The sequence below is a fragment of the Capra hircus genome, chromosome 3, assembly GCF_001704415.2.
Source record: "Capra hircus breed San Clemente chromosome 3, ASM170441v1, whole genome shotgun sequence".
Taxonomy (NCBI): Eukaryota; Metazoa; Chordata; class Mammalia; order Artiodactyla; family Bovidae; genus Capra; species Capra hircus.
This window is the reverse complement of record NC_030810.1, coordinates 98930940-98951075: the sequence shown is the minus strand read 5'-3', so window position 1 is coordinate 98951075 and position 20136 is coordinate 98930940. Positions and strand designations below refer to the sequence as shown.

The 20136-nt window shown below is 41.2% G+C and overlaps 1 protein-coding gene across 2 annotated transcripts in view; it reads left to right on the top strand.

Moving 5' to 3' along the window:
- Positions 1-17697, top strand: part of RNF115 (ring finger protein 115) — a 73102-nt gene extending 55405 nt beyond the window's left edge. For both annotated transcript variants that reach the window (XM_005677766.3, XM_018046006.1), the window contains 5 exons: positions 10626-10676; positions 11825-11897; positions 12819-12912; positions 15005-15120; positions 15801-17697. In XM_005677766.3, the coding sequence (XP_005677823.3) occupies positions 10626-10676; positions 11825-11897; positions 12819-12912; positions 15005-15120; positions 15801-15932 (466 nt within the window). In that variant the 3' untranslated portion in view covers positions 15933-17697. The remainder of the gene's footprint in view (positions 1-10625; positions 10677-11824; positions 11898-12818; positions 12913-15004; positions 15121-15800) is intronic.

The window sequence follows — 20136 nt, the reverse complement described above, 5'->3', positions numbered from 1 at the left end:
GTGAGGGAATGAGCCAGGAATGTGCCAACAAGGAGAGTCTAATGTAGAGAGAACGGAATAAGTGAGGGGAATAGTAGGAGATGAGGTCACAGAGAACTTGTTGGGGCCAGAGATCAGGAGGTGAGTCTGAGATCATGTAGTGACTGGTAGGCTATTATAAAGGCTTTTATTCTGAGTGCATTGGAAGTCCAGTAGGAATTTTAGGGTAGAAGAATGACATGGTCTAACTTACACCTTTAAATGATCATTGTAACTGCTGTGTTGATAATAGAATGGTGAGTGGTATGTGTGTGTATGAGGGGCACAGGGGCAAAGACAGAAGCAGAGAAACAAGTTAGGAGGCTGTTGCATTAAAGTTAGAGATGCCAGTGGCTTGGATGAGGGTTAGTTTAAAAAAAAGAAAAAAAGCTGGATTCTAGGTAAAGATTGACTTTGGGCATGACAGGATTTCCTGGCAGATTGGATATGAGGTGTAACAGAAAGAAGAGTTAAGGATGACATAAAGGTTTTTGTCTGAACAACTAGAAAAATGGAGCCACCATCAGCTAAGATGGGGAATGCTAAAAGGGATGGGTTTGGGGGAGAAGATCTGAGAGTTCACTTTTGGACTTAATAAGTTTGAGGTGCTTATTACACATTCAAGTGATAATGTTGAGTAGGGAGAGGTCCCGCCTGGATATAAAACCAGGAAAGTTGTTGCCTGTATATGGTTCAGTTCAGTTGAGTCGCTCAGTCGTGTCTGACTCTTTGCGACCCCATGAATCGCAGCACGCCAGGCCTCCCTGTCCATCACCAACTCCCGGAGTTCACTCAGACTGACGTCCATTGAGTCAGTGATGCCATCTAGACATCTCATCCTCTGTCGTCCCCTTCTCCTCCTGCCCCCAATCCCTCCCAGCATCAAAGTCTTTTCCAATGAGTCAACTCTTCGTATGAGGTAGCCAGAGTACTGGAGTTTCAGCTTTAGCATGAGTGCTTCCAAAGAACACCCAGGACTGATCTTCTATATATGGTACTTAAATATAAAACTGGATGAAATTGCCAAAAGAGGCAAGATAGAGGAGCTCAGGGAGCTCTGAGCCCTCCTTGATTAGAAGTTTGGAAGGTAGGAAGAATAAGTAGAGGAGACTGACAAGGGAGCTAGGAGGAAACCTAGAGAGAAAACAGCTCTGGAGACTAAGTGACTACTCTTATCTGATTTTAGCATAATATCTTCCCTTCCAGACCCTGTGGATTTATTTCTCTCTTCTGTGGGTTGCTAAAATTAAATACATAAACCTCTTCCCCCACCCCTTTTAGCTCCTATTACTTTAACGAGAAAGTGTTTGTTTAAAGAAAGTTCACTGTAAGTACTGTGTATGTATCTATTGAAGATAATTTCCTGACATCAGCTCATACACTTACTGGGGTCACCTTGAACTGCTGAAATGGAACCTGTATCTCACTTCTGGAGAGTAAGCAGCCGATAAAGGTGAAATCAACAGCTTATCCCCTGAGGTGTCCCTGGCAATTCCAAGTATTTATATAGGGTCTGCTTTAGAGCTTCAGGGAACTAGAGTCTTTCTCTCTGTCTCTCTCTCAAACTTGATTATTACCACTTACTTATTGGTTAGTTCAAGTATGTGATTATCTGTTCTAGTTAGTCATCCCTCAGTATCTGTTGGAGGGATTGGTTCCAGGACACCTTGTGCCCCCTGCTGGTACCCAACTCTGAGAATTCACATCTCTGATATAAAACAGTATTTGCAAATAACCTGTAGTACATCTTTCTGTATACTTTAAGTCATCTTTAGGTTACTGTAACACTTAATACAATGCTATGTAAATAGCAACACTTTAAACAAAGTAAATGCTATATAAATAGTTGGTGTTGAACTGCAAATTCAAGTTTTGCTTTTTGGAGCTTTCTTGAGTTTCCCCCCTTCCCTCAGTAGTTTGCAGATGCAGAACCTGTGGGTACAGAGGGCCAACTGTACAGCTCCCCAGTTTTCATTGCGCTTTGCTTTATTGCGCTTAGCAGATACTGCATTTTTTACAAATTGAAGGTTTGTGGCAACCCTGTATCCAGCAAATCTGTTGGTGCCATTTTTTTCAACTGCATTTGCTCACTTCATGTCTTGGAGTCACATTTTCATAAGTCTCATAATATTTTAAACTTTTTCATTATTGTATTTGCTGTGGTGACCTTTGATCAGTGGTCTTTGGTGTTACTACTAACTTGCTGAAGGTTCAGATGATGGTTAGTATTTTTAAAAAATAAAATATTTTGAAATTAAGGTATGTACATTGTTTTAGACATAATGTTATCACATACTCAGGAGACAACAATAAAGTGTAAACATAACTTTTATATGCACTGGGAAACCAAAAAATTCATATGAGTGATTTTATTGCAACATTTGCTTCATTGCAGTGGTCTGGAACCACACCTGTGATATTGCTGAGATATGCCTTTACTAGCAAGCGAGGATATACTAGTCATTTGTTGCTGGGTAAACAGATTATACTAGAATTTAGCAATTTATGGTAGAGTTATTGCTCAGTCGTGTCCAACTCCGCAAACCCCATGGACTATAAAGTCCGTGGAATTCTCCAGGCCAGAATACTGGAGTGGGTAGCCTCTCCCTTCTCCAGGGGATCTTCCCAACCCAGGGATCCAACCCAGGTCTCCCTCATTGTGGGCAGATTTTTCATCAGCTGAGCCACAAGGGAAGCCCAAGAATATTGGAGTGGGTAACCTATCCCTCCTCCAGTGGATCTTCCTGACCCAGGAATCGAACCAGGGTCTCCTGCATTGCAGGGGGATTCTTTACCAACTGAGCTATCAGGGAACCCCATAGCAGCTTTTAACAACAGACATTTATCATCTCACAGTTTCTGAGGGACAGGAATTTGGGAGCAGCTTGGCTAGGTGTTTTTGGTAAAGTTTTTCATGATGTTGTAATCAAAATGTCTGCAGTGGCAGCAGTAATCGGAATACTTACCTGGGATTGGTAAGATCCACTTCAAGATGGGTGAACTAACATTACTGTTGGCAGGAGGCCTCAATTCCTCACTGTGTGGGCATCTCCGTAGGACTCTTTGGTGTCTTCATGACTTGGCAGCTGGCTTCCCCTAGAGTAAGTGATCCAAGAGAGAAAAAGGAAGAAGGGAAAACCATAATGCCTTTTATATCCTGATCTTAAAAGACAAACACTGTCACTTCAGCCATATTTTATCTGTAAGGAGCGAATCACCAAGTCTAGCCCACATTCATGAGGAAGAATATTAAAGAATTTGTATACATGTTTTTATTTACAAAATTAAAAAAATTTTTTTTTCCTTAAGTTTTTGGCCATGCTGCACGGCATGTAGGGGTCTTAGTTCTCCGACCAGGGATGGAGTCTGCGCTCCCTGCAGTGCAAGCAGAGTCTTAACCACTGGACTGCCAGAGAAGCCCTGGACATATTTTTTTTAAACTACCACAATTTAACCTTTGGCCAGAAATTTCTCCCATGTGAGAAATACACTCACCTCCTCCCAAGACCCACCAGAAGTCTTGTCCCTTTATAGCATCAACTTGAAATCCAAGTGTCATTTACTTAGGTCTGAGTATGGATGAGGCTCTTTGGGTTATAGACAGAATTCCTTTTGATGTGGAGATCTAGAAACCAAAGACACAAGTTTTTTACCCCTCACATATACAATATATAGTGATGGGACAGGAATGTAATCAACAGGTATAGAGATTTCTGTTTAGAAAGGGAGAAGATGTAAGGCACACAGAAGTTACTGATGGATAGCAATTTTGATGTTTGTCTGGATAGATGTTGGACGGTCCTTGATTAGGACTTCGTTCTACTTCTGCCCAGGAATGCGTCTCTGTGGCTCTTGTTTCCTCCTTCCTGGCTCTTGATTCCACCCTATGAGTCATTCTTTTCCATGAAAAGTAGTCCAGATTTGCAGCTCCATAGTTTTTTTAGCCTGCATCTTGCCAGTAGAATTTTGAGGGCCTAAAAGATCTCTTTTCATTTTGTACTGCCTTTGTACTTTTCAATTTAAGCTGGTAGTGTTTCTTTTTAAAACTTTGAGTCTCCTGTGAGTATTAGTGAAGTTCATGCCGTTAACAAAAACTATGCTCACAAGTCTTTTTTAGATACTCCCTTTTTTACCATGGACTTCTGCTGGGATTGCTGAAGGACAATACTTGTTGTGGGTAGACCTGTATACTCCACCAGTGTTCAAGTCCTAACTTCCTAACTTAGCTGTGAATATAATCTTATTTGGAAATAATGTCTTTTATGTGTGTGTGTGCTCAGATGCTTTAGTTTTGCAACTAAAGAACTAAGGCTGTTGCAACCCTATGGATTGTAGCCTGCCAGACTCTTCTGTCCTTGGAATTCTCTAGGCAAGAATATTGGGTTGCCATGCCCTCCTCCAGGGGAGTCTTTCCAACTCAAGGATCAAATCCACATCTGTTATGTCTCCTGCATTGACAGGTGGATTCTTTACCACTGAATCACCACGGAGGCCCCTGACAGCATCTTGATTTCAGATTTCTGACTTCCAAAATTATGAGAGAATAAACTCCTGTTGTTTTAGCTACCCAGTTTGTGGGGATATGTTATGGCAGCCCCAGGAAACTATTAATAATACAACATCCACAGTTGTTTAATTGAATGGTTCTCTAGGCACTATCTTTCTGAGGTCTTCACAAAGAATTTTTATAGCCACACTCTTGGCTGCTTTAACTGTTTTTTTTTTTGGCAGTGCCCATGATTTGATCTTTGCTTGAAAACCATTTCTTTCTTTCTTTTTTTTTAAGCCATTTCTTAATTTTAGTATCATTTGCCATCTGGAGAGTCTGGGAATTTTCAGAATGATCCAATCTTAACTCCTTTTTAAGTATTCTTCCTTTAATGTATTCTTCTTCTTTTGCATTTTAATGCATCAAGATGAAACCAAAAGGGACCTTCAACATTCCTGTCTGGAAATCTTGTTAGCTAGATTATCATCCCGTTCATGAGCCATAACTTCTACTTCCCATATGATGGCAGGATTTTTCCACTACATAACAAGGATCTCTTTCCCTCCTGTATCCTCACTTTCCCTTAAGTACTCACTCTTCCTCAGAAGCCATCAGGCATCTACTGTTTCTTCAAGGCTTTTCAAACTTTTACTCACTGTCCTCAAAATCCTTCCAGCTCTGCCCTTTGCTGTATTTCAGAGCTATTCCCACATTTTAGTGTTTTTTTTTTTTTTTTCAGCAAGCTTCCCAGGTGGCCCAGTGGTAAGGAACCCACCTGCCAGTGCAAGAGACACAAGAGACATATGTTTGACCCCTGGGTCTGGTAGATCCCCTGGAGTAGGAAATGGCAACCGTCTTGCAGTATTCTTGCCTGGAAAACTCCATGGGCAGAGGAGCCTGTCAGGCTACAATCCATGGAATTTCAAAGAGTCAGACACAACATAGCATGTGTGCACTCACTTCTGGGTATCAAAATCTGTATTAGGTATCTATTGCTGTATAACAGTTACCCCAGAGCTTAGAGGCTTAAACAACAAACATTTATTATCTCATAGGTTCAGTGGGTCGGGAATTTGAGAGCAGCTTAGCTGGGTGGTTCTGGCCCGGGATCTCATGAGCTTACAGTAAGTTCATTGGCCGTTGCTGTAGTTATCTGAAGAATCAATTGGGAATTACTCAGATTTTGGCAAGTTTGTTCTGGATATTGCCAGGAAGCCTTAGTTCTTTATCATGTGGGCATTTCCACAGGATTACTTGATATGACACTTTCCCAAAGAAAGTAATCCATGAGAGGGTGCAAGGAAGAAGCCACAATGCCTTTTATGACCTCTCCTTGGAAAAGGAAATGGCAACCCACTCCAGTATTCTTGCCTGGAAAATCGCATGGACGGAGGAGCCTGGTAGGCTACAGTCCATGGTGTCGCAAAGAGTTGGACACAACTGAGCGACTTCACTTCCACTTCCACTTTCACTTTTGGAAGTCACAGTTATCCTGCCGTATTCTATTGTTAAGAAGTAAGTCACAGCTGATACTGATACAGCCAGAATCACTGACCAGACTCTCTCTGGAACAGGAAAGCAGAGTAGCTGGAGGACAGGATGAGATTGGAGTAATTAGCTCATAGAGCTAAATGCTCATCTACTCCAAGAGGAAATCAGTAAATCAATAAGTGAATGACTACAACTGATTGAAAGAGACAAATGAATCATGATAGCACTTAGGCATATGAATATTTAAGAATGCCAGAAACAACCACAGAAAGTGACTCCCTTCCGGGAGCAGGAACAGGGGGTTGGATAAGACAGAGAATCTTTTGTAAGAATCTGTTTAAATCTTTGTGTCTTATTTGACTTCCTTAACTTTGGTAATGAAAGAAATTTAATTTTTAATAATAAAGAAGTAAGTCAGAGTATGGTATTGGCATGAAAATAGATATCTAAATCAAGATAACAGAGGGCCAGAAATAAATCTATGCATGTATGGTCTATTAGTTTATGACAGAGGAGCCAAGAATATACAGTGGAGAAAGAACAGTCTGTTTAATGAGTGGTGTTGGAAAAACTGGATAGCCACAAGGAAAAGAATGAAATTGGATCAGTGTCTTACACCATACAAAAGTTAACTTAAAATGGATTAAAGACTGGTACATATGATCTGAAACTGTAAAATGCCTATAAGAAAACAGGCAGGAAACTCCTTGACTTGTCTTGGTGATGATTTTTTTCAGTTCAGTTCAGTCGCTCAGTTGTGTCCAACTCTGCGACCCCATGAATTGCAGCATGCCAGGCCTCCCTGTCCATCACCATCTCCTGGAGTTCACTCAAACTCACATCCATTGAGTCAGTGATGCCATCCAGCCATCTCATCCTCTGTCGTCCCCTTCTCCTCCTGCCCCCAATCCCTCCCAGCATCAGAGGCTTTTCCAATGACTCAGCTCTTTGCATGAGGTGGCCAAAGTACTGGAGTTTCAGCTTTAGCATCATTCCTTCCAAAGAACACCCAGGACTGATCTCCTTTAGAATGGACTGGATGCATCTCCTTGCAGTCCAAGGGACTCTCAAGAGTCTTCTCCGGCACCCCAATTCAGAAGCATCAATTCTTTGGCGGTCAGCTTTCTTCACAGTCCAACTCTCACATCCATACATGACCACTGGAAAAACCATAGCCTTGACTAGGCGGACCTTTGTTGGCAAAGTAATGTCTCTGCTTTTCAATATGCTATCTAGGTTGGTCATAGCTTTTCTTCCAAGGAGTAAGCATCTTATAATGTCATGGCTGCAGTCACCATCTGCAGTGATTTTGGAGCCCCCCAAAATAAAGTCTGACACTGTTTCCACAGTTTTCCCATCTATTTCCCATGAAATGATGGGACCAGATGCCATGATCTTCGTTTTCTGAATGTTGAGCTTTAAAATACCTTTTTCACTCTCATCAAGAGGCTTTTGAGTTCCTCTTCACTTTCTGCCATAAGGGTGGTGTCATCTGCATATCTGAGGTTATTGATATTTCTCCCGGCAGTCTTGATTCCAGCCTGTGCTTCTTCCAGCCCAGCGTTTCTCATGATCTACTCTGCATAGAAGTTAAATAAGCAGGGTGACAATATACAGCCTTAATGTACTCCTTTTCCTATTTGAAACCAGTCTGTTGTTCCATGTCCAGTTCTAACTGTTGCTTCCTGACCTGCATATAGGTTTCTCAAGAGGCAGGTCAGGTGGTCTGGTATTCCCATCTCTTTAAGAATTTTCCACAGTTGATTGTGATCCACACAGTCAAAGGCTTTGGCATAGTCAATAAAGCAGAAATAGATGTTTTTCTGGAACTCTCTTGCTTTTTCCATGATCCAGCGGATGTTGGCAATTTGATCTCTGGTTCCTCTGCCTTTTCTTAAACCAGTTTGAACATCTGGAAGTTCATGGTTCACGTATTGCTGAAGACTTGCTTGGAGAATTTTGAGCATTACTTTACTAGCCTGTGAGATGACTGCCATTGTGCGGTAGTTTGAGCATTCTTTGGCATTGCCTTTCTTTGTGATTGGAATGAAAACTGACCTTTTCCAGTCCTGTGGCCACTGCTGAGTTTTCCAAATTTGCTTACATATTGAATGCTGCACTTTCACAGCGTCATCTTTCAGGATTTGAAATAGCTCCATTGGAATTCCGTCACCTCTACTAGCTTTGTTCATAGTGATGCTTTCTAAGGCCCACTTGGCTTTACATTTCATGATTTTTTTGGATGACTCCAGAAACAGAGGCAACAAAGACAAAAATAAACAGGTGGAACTACATCAGACTGTGAAAAGCTTCTGCATGGCTAAGGAAATCAAGAGAATGAAAAGGAAACCAACTGAATTGGAGAAAGTATTTGCAAATGATATATCCAACAGGAGACTAATATCCAAAATAATACAAAGAACTCATGCAACTCAGCAACAATAAAAACAAACATCCGAATTAAAAAATGTGCAGAGGACTTGAATAGACATTTTTCTGAAGAAGACATATAGGTGGCCAACAGGCACATGAAAAGATGCTCTGCCATCACTAATCATCAGAGAAATACAAATCAAAGCCACAGTGAGCTATCACCTCACACCCATTAGAATGGCTATAATCAAAAAGATAAGAAATAACAAGTGTTGATGAGGGTGTCAAGAAAAGGGAATGAACCCCCTATACACTATTGTTGGGAATGTAAATTGGTATAGCCAATGTGGAAAACAATATGGAGTTTCCTCAAAAAAAAAAAAAAAAAAAAAAAGAACTACTTTATGATCCAGCAATTCCTCTTCTGGATATTCATCTGAAGAAAACAGAAGCACAAATTTGAAAAGATACATGCACCCCATGATCATTGCAGCATTGTTTACCATAGCCAAGGCATGGAAACAACCTAAGGGTCCACTGATAGACAACTGGATAAAGAAATGGTGGTACACGTGTACAGTGGAATATTATTCAGCTCTAAAATAGACTGGCATCTTGCCATTTGCAACAACATGAATGGACGCTGCTGCTGCTGCTAAGTCACTTCAGTCATGTCTGACCCTGAGGACATGCTAAGTGAAATAAATCAGAGAAAGACAAATACTATATAATCTTATAGGTGGAATCTTAAAAAAAAAAAAAAAAAAATTCAGTGTCCAGGTTCATAGATAGAAGAGAACAGATTGGTCGATTGCCATAGGCAGGGGTTGGGGGATAAGTAAAATCAGTGAAGGGGGTCAAAAGATACAAATTTCCAGCTATAAAATAAATATTGGGGGTATAATGTATAGCACAATGACTGTATTATCAGGGAAATGTAAATGAAACTCACAATGAGATAGATTATAGTTCATTACTATTAATTACATTACAGTGTTATTTTAATACTGTGTTGCATATTTGAAAGTTGCTAAGAGGGTAGATCATAAGAAAGTAAAATTTTATAACTATGTATGGTAATGAATGTGAATAAGTTTTATTATGATGATCATTTGCAATATATACAAACATCAAATCATGTTGTACCTGAAAAAAAGATACAATGTTATATGTCAGTTGTACATCAAAAAAGAAAAAAGAAAAGTCGATAAGTCCAACCTATACCCAAAAGAGGAGTATAAAATAACTTGTGAATGTCTTAGTTAGCTATCATGGAATTTTTTTTAAAAAGGCTCTTTAGGGCTTCCCTGGTGGCTCACTGGTAACGAATCTGCCTGCCAATACAGGAGATATGGGTTCAGTCCCTGGTTTGGGAAGATCCCACATGCCATGGAGGAACAAGCCCGTACGTCACAACTGTTGAGCCTGTGCTCTAGAGCCCTGGAGCTGCAACTGCTGACGCCCACATGTCCTAGAGCCTGTGCTGTGCAATAAGAGAAGCCACAAGAACGGAAAACCTCTAGACACAGCACCACAACTAGAAAACACCCCGAGCAGCAAAGACAACCCAGAATGGCCAAATAAAGGGATGGGCGGGGGTGCCGTACCTTTAAATAGTATTTCGCACAATGTATGCTAAGTCGCTTCAGTGTCCGACTCTGTGTGACCCTATAGACAGCAGCCCACCAGGCTCCCCTGTCCCTGGGATTCTCTAGGCAAGAACACTGGAGTGGGTTGCCATTTCCTTCTCCAGTGCATGAAAGTGAAAAGTGAAAATGAAGTCGCTCAGTCGTGTCCGACTCTTAGCGACCCCATGGACTGCAGCCTACCAGGCTCCTCTGTCCATGGGATTTTCCAGGCAAGAGTACTGGAGTGGGGTGCCATTGCCTTCTCCATTGCACAATGTATATAAGACATAAAAATGGAACTACTCCTGTTGCAGGGAGGTGGGTCCAGAATCCCACGGCCTAGCATCTCTTTAAGCCTCTCATGTTGCTGCCAAGGATCCAGGAATCATAGTTTGAACACTAACCATACAGTCAGAATCCTTTCCTGCTTAATTCATAAAAATCTAAGGAAGACAGCCATAATAGCAAAGAAGCAGTCTACCAGATAGCAGACTTATTTCTGGTGCTATTTTTTAGAGTGAAAAGCCATTGTGTTATGGGGAGGGGGTTGGTGATGAGTCAGCCATGGATATCTACAGAGTACTTTCATGAGTCTGTTGTCTTAACTATTTTTTTTTCTTCAACAGAGTACTACAACAGATCATTGCAGGATTCATTCCTGGATCCCCATTTTCTTGGTAAGTAACTAGTTGCCTTCTGTCTCAGTCTCCTGGAGTAGCGTAATTTTCAGTACTGTAGTATCTGTGCCATAATGAGAGACAAAAGGAGCTGCACAGGTGAGTGTATAGATGTGATTGGCAGGCTGTTAAAGACTGCTGTTGTCTGCTGAGCCCAAACTTAATCAGAACTTATTTTTTGTGTAATTCAGGCTGATGAGGGCCATCCTGGTCCTGCAGGGTGTCTGATTCCATTCATACTCAGGTCTGAGGGTCGTGCTGAGGTAGGGAGTGAGGTGGTCCCTACCAAGTTTGGTGTCTGATTCGTGAGTTTCTCTTGGAGATTATATGGGAAGATTTTATTCCTTAAGAATTTCTGAAATTGAAAACGTTGCTTCATTTCCTTTTCTCAAAGTAAGAAGGTTTTTTCAGAAGAAACAAAAGGCTTAAATTCAGTAACAGAGTGACAGTTACTTACTGTACAGGTTAAAGATGGATTGTCTTCTTGTCTGGACAATTATTTGCCACTTCTGACTCTACCCCAGAAGGCTTCTTTGCTCAGAGGGACCTTGGTCCTTCCACACAGTTACCCTGTTTTCCAGCCTCTAGTTTCTTTAAGCATGTTCCAGCCAAAGAGTCAACAGCTCCAGAAAGAGGTGCTGCCAAATCCCTTTTGTAACTGCTCTAAGTTGTGATTCAGAGACACTGCTATGGCTGCTTCTCTACTTGAAAGCTGCTCATTGTGTAAGGCCACAGGCTGCCCCTTAGAATGAGGGAACTTTGCTGTCAATTTTGGCCATTCAGGAAGGGAAAAATCTCCTTGCAAAGCAGCTCCATCTATGTTTAATTTAAATGGGCACAGAGGAGACAAACTTTTAACCAACAGGCAATGAGTCACTCTTTTTGCTCTGGTTTGTCAGGTGGTATTTTAGGTAGCTTCACATTTTATGTTCCATACAGTTAAGCAGAAATTCCTGGAGAATGAGAGACTGCCTTTGGATAATCTGTTTGACCTTGAAATCACTGAGAAATTCTTTGCCACTTGGTTCTAGAGAACTAGTGACTTGCCAGCTCTGAGAGAGAGCAGGATTCCTCTGCCAACTTTTTCTGTGGTGTAAGGCGGAGCCTGGTCACTCCATCTAATGCTGTCTGTCTCATCTCATGTATAGGAGCGGGATGCTGCACTCCAACCCTGGGGACTATGCCTGGGGTCAGACAGGGCTTGATGCCATTGTAACCCAGGTGAGGAGCTGCCTTTTGAGGGTGTCTGTTCAGTGTGTCTCATGGTTCCACAGGCTTCCTGCTTTCCTTCTGCTACTTTCTGAAATGGCAGTCACTCTGCTTTCCCTAATATTTTGAGCTTGTGGGTTTCTGTTTTACTAAAGAGATAAATGGTTTATGGATTTAGCTCAGCATCCATGTATTTTCTTGGTCCTAGGGACTTTCTAGAAGATAGTTTCAACTCCAAAGGAAAAAACTTCTATAACAGTATTTTCCGTTTTGGCCTCTTGTTCATTCCTATGAGGATTCTGTTGACAAGTACTTCACAAAAAAGAAAGGTGTCCTCACATGTTGAAGCAGGGATTTCTGCTAGAGGGAGCAAAGTAGGGGAAGGAAGCAGAGAAAAAGGTATTCCCATGCCATGTATAATTGCTTCCACTTGTTTATGTTTATTTTAATTTAATTGGTTTTTCATTTCCCTTGTGGATTGCTGAGACTAGAAAGCATGTCATTTATATCCAGGTCTTCTTGTAGGAAGTAATTTACCTATTTCTTGGCTTACCTAATGCTACTTTCCATATTCTCACCTTTTTCTTTCTTTCAGAAAAATGAAGTTTTTGAACTGGTTAAGTATCAATTTCTGTTAAGGTGTAGTTTTATTTGTGACATCACAACCCTTTTGCTGCCTCCAAAGTTGCTTTATGCCCAGAGGTGAGCCTTGCAGTGATGGATCTGTCTGTAGGCTTATACTAATGTCACTCTGAAAATGTAAAGCAATTATTCTGGCAGCAGGAAAGGGCAAACCCAAGCCTCTCAGAGCCTTGTGGAAGCAAAGGCAACTAACATTTCTAATGTCTGTACTGTTCTCAGATGGAGCAGCTGCTCCCTCCTAGGGATAGTTTTATGTCTGCCACTTCTTCTTTGCCTTTTTTTTTTTTGTAGCTTTTAGGACAACTGGAAAATACAGGGCCTCCCCCAGCTGACAAGGAAAAGATCACATCTCTTCCAACAGTGACAGTAACTCAGGAACAAGTTGGTAGGTTCCTTTTTTTTTTTGGTAGGTTCAGAATCTGAGCCATGTACTATATTAAAAATCTTCTGTGAAACTGTAGCATTCCTAAAGTTCCTACCTGTGTGCCAGATATGAAAGGTACCTATCGCTTCATTAGGGTTAGTCAACAGGTAATTCCTGAGCAATTACCATGCTATTTTTCTAGCTGCCATGCAGGAAATAGAGAAGTGCAAAGGTATATAAAGCTTGATTTCTTGAAGAACTTACTAGAGGAAGCAAAACTCACCAAATTAGACATTATTATGTAAAAAGTACTTGAGTAAATGATACTCTAGGGGAAAAGGAAGAGAAAAATAGGAGGCTAGGAATTTGTTTCACATCTACCCTATACTTAGGTACGTTAGATAGATATTATTTTATTTATAAGCATGAAAAAAACTTAGTGATAAGGGACATTAGTTTGGAGTTGGAGTTTCTTTCCCCATGAATTCTACTTTAGAGAGTCAGAAGATTTTAAAAGATAGGATGGGCCATCTTAGAGAGATTATTCTGTTTATGGCAAAGTATGAACCAATGAAGAATGTCAGTATGAACATGGAGTCTGAATTAGGTATAAGGAGTGTAACCTCATTAGATCTGAAATAGAATCTAATTTGTGGAGTGATGGGAGGTATGTTTGAATTGGAGGTGTAATTGGATAGGTATGACTGGATAAGTCCTTGTTGCAGGGGACCCTGAAACTGGCAGAGGAGTTAGGGCTGGATGTTTTAGGCAGTAGGTAAATTTTGTAGGTCCCTAACTGGAGGAATGAGGGAATCTGAGTGATCTTTGGGGAAGATTAGTTTGGAAGGTAGTATCTAAAATAGGTTGGAAGAGGGAAGGAGCAGAAATACTCTTAATGGGCTGTTGCAGCATTCTGATGGGGTTCAGGTGATGGTGGCAGTGCTACAAAGGAAAGGGTAGACTCAGATAATTTTTGAAGAAACGCTTTCATCATTGATTGCATAAGATAAGGAGGGGAAAGGGGGAAAGATGATTCTAAAGTTTTGCAACTCTGCAACTGCAGAGGTGGTGCTGACATCATCAGGGATGGAAGAATTGTGAGCAGGCCCTGGTTTGAATAAGGAGGTGATGTGATGTTTTTAATTTTGAATCTGTTGCTTTTGGGGATCCCAACTGAGAATCCAAGAAAAGATGAGCTGGGAATTGCTGTGGAGCTGGTATGAGGGAAAACTAACTGGTAGCAAAGTATAGGATATATTTGGCAGGCCTGGAGTCAGGGTTGTTACCTAAGAGGCTATTGCAGTAAACTAGGCATGAGAAGTAAAAGCTGAAATTAGGGCAAACATCGTGGGAGTAGAGAGGAGGGAGTGAATCTTTTAAGTGGTATTTTACTCCAAATGCTGTGAATACTGTGGAGCATGTAGCATACATACCTTAGCTGCTGGAGAGATAGACTAGCTGGTGTTATTAGCCAAACTTGGGAAACTTGGAATTTGCTGCTTGGTAATCCTAGTTCAGTTTGTAGCCATTTTGTCTCAGAAGAAGGTTTCCTGTCTCTGGACTTGGAACCTGAGTTACCCTTGCAGTTCTGTAGCAGCACCTCTTGGTACAGCTTTTAATAAACACCTCGTAAAAAGGGCTTTAGGGTAACCATGATGCAATAGAATGTGTAATGTCGAAAGTAGTAGAGTGAAAGTGGCTTGACACACTGAATGAGAGCTGCTAAGATTGTTGAGATGAGTCCTTTGGTTGTGGTGGACAGATTGCCAGTGTTTCCTAAGTAGAAACTGCCAGAACACATTTGAGAAGATATTTTTCCTGTTTTACTTAACAGATAATCTAAGCCCCAGTTCTTCCAACTCTTTATGTTGAAAAATAGACCTCATAGAGTTGCTGTCTGGACCTTATTGGAATGGGCCCATTTGTCAGTCCTTTTCATGTCCCTGGCTATTACCACCTCTGTCCCCATTTTGAAGTAAAATTCTGCTTCTTCTCTGCCTCCACCCTAGATGCACTTTGTTTTTTCTTTGTATACCTTTGGTTATTAAAGACATTAGGCTAGGTTTTCTTCCTTCTTTTTGCTTATTTTAAAAGGCATTTCCTCCTCTAACAGATAAGGGCTTAGAGTGTCCAGTATGCAAAGAAGATTACACAGTTGAGGAGGAAGTCCGGCAGTTACCCTGCAACCACTACTTTCACAGCAGTTGTATTGTGCCATGGTTAGAACTGGTAAGTACAGACAGCTCTCATCTGTGATAGGGCCCCTGTGCCAGTCATGTCTTGGGGGGATCAGTAAGGGCATAATTAACAGTTAGTGGAGAGCCAAACAAATCAGATTTTAGTTTCTGGCTAACTCCTAGTAGCACCATTACTGTGTTTTAGATTGTTAATCTGTTCAGAACTTCTCTGACCAGGGGTTAGCAAACTACAGCCTATAGGTTTCTGTGGCCTGGCACATATTTTTGTAAATGAAGTTTCATTGGAACATAGCTATGCTCATTTGTTTACAGATGGTCTATGGCTACTTTTGTGCTCCCTCAGCAGAGTTAAGTAGTTGCAACATTGGTGGTATGGCCTGCAGAGTCTGAAATAGTTACTATTTTTTCTTTAACAGAGCAAGTTTGCTGACCCCTGCTTAAGTCCATCTCAGTCATTGTTTCTAGTTAGTTCTGTTTGATAGTATGTGTTAGCTATCCTTACGTTGCTGCCTTGAATTCTTTGTCAGTTCTGTTAAAAGTTCTGTTTGGGAAATGTCCTGGGGTTACACTTGAAGCCCAGCAGGTACTCTGTGAGAAGGCATGCCCTTTTTGTTTATCTACCTGCTAACTGTCAGGGTTTCTGAAGTGTTTAGTTAGTTCTTCCAGCTTCTCGGGTCAGGCTGTTCACGTGGATTTATATCTTTGTTTCAGCATGACGCATGTCCTGTATGTAGGAAGAGCTTAAATGGTGAGGACTCTACTCAGCAAACACAGAGATCCGGGGCTTCTGCAAGCAACAGATTTAACATTGACAGCCAGCTACATGACCGATGGACTTTCTAAAACTAAAGACCACGTCTGAGCCAGGGCTATGGTAGACCTCCTATCACAGCTATTATTTGTATCAATGCAAAAAAAATAGTAGGTGGATTTAGGAATCACTTAAGAAACCCCAACTCATAATATTAATTCACTGAGTGTTTTTCTTCTCTAAATTTAAAGTTAGTGTCTACAGATGGAATTGTATCTAGAACCAAATGCCTCTTATTCCTGAATTCACAGTGATAATTTTGTAAGTGTGAAACTTAATTAATATGGGTTTCCCCTGCCAGAATAGAATTGGTTAATTATGTGGGTTTCCCCTGCCAGAATAGAATTGGTTCCTTAAAGTCTACCTAGGGTCTTGCTGTCTGTCGTGTTACCTGTGACGGTTGTTTCCACCTCTTTCTTCAACCTCCACCGTCGTTAGTGTACTTTATAGTAAATACAGTGGAACCAGCCGTAAAGCCCTGCTGATAAAGTGCTTCTGTTTTAATTGTACACAAGCATTTACTCTTGGCCATGTTAGCCATGGAGTAAAGTCATATTAAATCAGGAATCTGAGACTAATGATTTTTTTTTTCTGAAATCTTTAGAGAGCAAATCAAAACAAAGTTAGAGTGGGAAGGCTTCTAATTGTACTCTTTGGTTTTCTCATTTTTATTTTTAAAGACTACTTGGTAAGATGCAGCTTCTGCAGAAACCAACATGACAAATGACATGTCTTAAGAGTCTTACGTTGGTAGGGATCTGATTCTGATTCCTATTTGGGAATAAGTTGGGCAGGATAAAGGCGCAGAAAGACAGATGTTTGAAATCTCTGGTTCTGAGGTTTTTTAGTGATTCTCAGCTCACTGTTTATCCTGGGGACCTTAAAGTAAGTTCCCTCACAGAAATAGGATTATTTTATTACTGCTTCTGCAGCTGATTCATGTTTTTTTTATAATTCATTGGTCTTCAGGAATTGAGACTTTATGTTGTTTCATTTTAATTTTTAAAGTGCATTTATCATCTCTGAAACCTCTTTATGTTTGCTTGGTTCTGGTTATACTTGGAGGCCTGTTGATTTTTGTGATCATGGGGAAACAACTTGGCCTAGGAGAGATAGGCCTTCTTTTTTCAGCCTGTGTCCCGTGTACACGTACATGCTCTTTGGTGCATTTAAGTGTTTAAAGTTGAATAAATGAAGAAGCTTAAGAATGTTGTTGGAATGTCAAAGTCTTAAAAATAAATGATGGGAACGTGTAACTACAGTTGGTCCACCAAAAAGGGTGACAAGAGGGGCACCATGGGTGTGGTCTTCTCAGCCCTTCATGGTTGGAATGATCAAGAAGATGAGTCTTTGGTGAGTCTCTTTCTTGGTTAGGAGTCTGTCACACTGATTTTGGGCATGAGGGGTGGGGTTAGAGAGATCTTTGTAATTTAGTAGAGGATAGAGGAGTAGGGGAGGGAAGAGAGAAAGTGGGAGAATTTAATGCTGAATTAATAGCCTGCCCCTAAAAGTTGTGACCATACGGTATGATTCAGGTTGAGCCCAGAGAGAATGAGATGTTTTCTCATATGATTCTTATGTTATACCTCTGTAGAGAGAGTGTTTTTGGAAAATGTAAACTGTTTACTATGGTTATTGAAGTGTAACCCAGAGATATACATTGGCTTTGAATGAGAAGAGGTGATGAGTCTGAGGGGACATAAGAGGTATATTGTGAATGGCCATTGCTTAGGTTGAGATGGGCTCGACTGAAGTTGGAGTATGTTGTGGTTTTCAAGTAAAACAATATTGACAATATCAGCTGTCTCAGAAAAATGATGTTAGCTTGGAAGTTTTGTTATTATCTGGATATGCCAGGACAGAAATGGTAGGGACCTAACAGAAGCAGAAGATATTAAGAAGAGGTGGCAAGAATACACAGAAGAACTGTACAAAAAAGATCTTCACGACCCAGATAATCACGAAGGTGTGATCACTCACACTCACCTAGAGCTGGACATCCTGGAATGTGAAGCCAAGTGGACCTTCGGAAGCATCACCACGAACAAAGCTAGTGGAGGTGGTGAAATTCCAGTTGAGCTATTTCAAACTCTAAAAGATGATGCTGTGAAAGTACTGCACTCAATATGTAAGCAAATTTGGAAAACTCAGCAGTGGCCACAGGACTGGAAAAGGTCAGTTTTCATTCCAATCCCAAAGAAAGGTAATGGCAAAGAATGCTCAAACTACTGCACAATTACACTCATCTCACACACTAGTAAAGTAATGCTCTAAATTCTCCAAGCCAGGCTTCAGCAATATGTGAACCATGAACTTCCAGATGTTCAAGCTGGTTTAAGAAAAGGCAGAGGAACCAGAGATCAAATTGCCAGCATCTACTGGTTCATTGAAAAAGCAAGAGAGTTCCAGAAAAACATCTGTTTCTGCTTATTGACTATGCCAAAGCCTTTGACTGTGTGGATCACAATCAACTGTGGAAAATTCTGAAAGAGATGGGAATACCAGACCACCTGACTGGCCTCTTGAGAAACCTGTATACAGGTCAGGAAGCAACAGTTAGAACTGGACATGGAACAACAGACTGCTTCCAAATAGGAAAAGGAGTACGTCAAGGCTGTATGTTGTCACCCTGCTTATTTAACTTCAATGCAGAGTACATCATGAGAAACGCTGGGCTGGAAGAAACACAAGCTGGAATCAAGATTGCCGGGAGAAATATCAATAACCTCAGATATGCAAATGACATCACCCTTATGGCAGAAAGTGAAGAGGAACTAAAAAGCCTCTTGATGAAAGTGAAAGAGGAGAGTGAAAAAGTTGGCTTAAAGCTCAACATTCAGAAAACGAAGATCATGGCATCTGGTCCCATCACTTCATGGGAAATAAATGGGGAAACAGTGTCAGATTTTATTTTTTGGGGCTCCAGAATCACTTCAGATGGTGATTGCAGCCATGAAATTAAAAGACGCTGGCTGCTTGGAAGGAAAGTTATGACCAACCTAGACAGCATATTAAAAAGCAGAGACATTACTTTGCCAACAAAGGTCCGTCTAGTCAAGGCTATGGTTTTTCCAGCAGTCATGTAAGATGTGAGAGTTGGACTATAAAGAAAGCTGAGCACCGAAGAATTGATGGTTTTGAACTGTGGTGTTGGAGAAGACTCTTGAGAGTCCCTTGGACTGCAAGGAGATCCAACCAGTCCATCCTAAAGGAGATCAGCCCTGGGTGTTCATTTTAGGCACTGATGATGAAGCTGAAACTCCAGTAGTTTGGCCACCTGATGTGGAGAGCTGACTCATTTGAAAAGCCCCTTATGCTGGAAAAGATTGAGGGCAGGAGGAGAAGGGGATGACAGGGGATGAGGTGGTTGGATGGCATCACCGACGTAGTAGACATGGGTCTGGGTGGACCTCGGGAAGTGGTCATGGACAGGGAGGCCTGGCGTGCTGCGGTTCATGGGGTCGCAGAGTCGGACATGACTGAACTGAACTGATGCCAGGACAGACAGGTGTAATTTTATTTACAACTAGAGGACTAGAATGATGCCAGTTAAATGATGATGTTGTTAAGGTGCTGCACTCAATATGCCAGCAGGTTTGGAAAACTCAGCAGTGGCCACAGGACTGGAAAAGGTCAGTTTTCATTCCAATCCAAAGAAAGGCAATGCCAAAGAATGTTCAGACTACCACACAATTGCACTCACTTCACACGTTAGCAAAGTAATGCTCAAAATTCTCCAAGCCAGACTTCAACAGTACGTGACCCATGAACTTCCAGATGTTAAAGCTGGACTTAGAAAAGGCAAAGGAACCAGAGATCAAGTTGCCAACATCTTTTGGATCACAGAAAAAGCAAGAGAGTTCCAGAAAAACATCTACTTCTGTTTTATTGACTATGCCAAAGCCTTTGACAGTGTGGATCACAACGAAGTGGAAAATTCTTCAAGAGATGGGAATACCAGACCACCTTACCTGCCTCCTGAGAAATCTGTATGCAGGTCAAGAAGCAACAGTTAGAACCAGACATGGCACAACAGACCGGTTCCAAATCAACAAAGGAGTACTTCAAGGCTGTATATTGTCACCCTGCTTATTTAACTTATAGGCAGAGTACATCATGAGAAACGCTGGGCTGGATGAAGCACAAGCTGGAATCAAGATTGCTGGGAGAAATATCTATAGCCTCAGATACGCACATGACACCACCCTTATGGCAGAAAATGAAGAAGAACTAAAG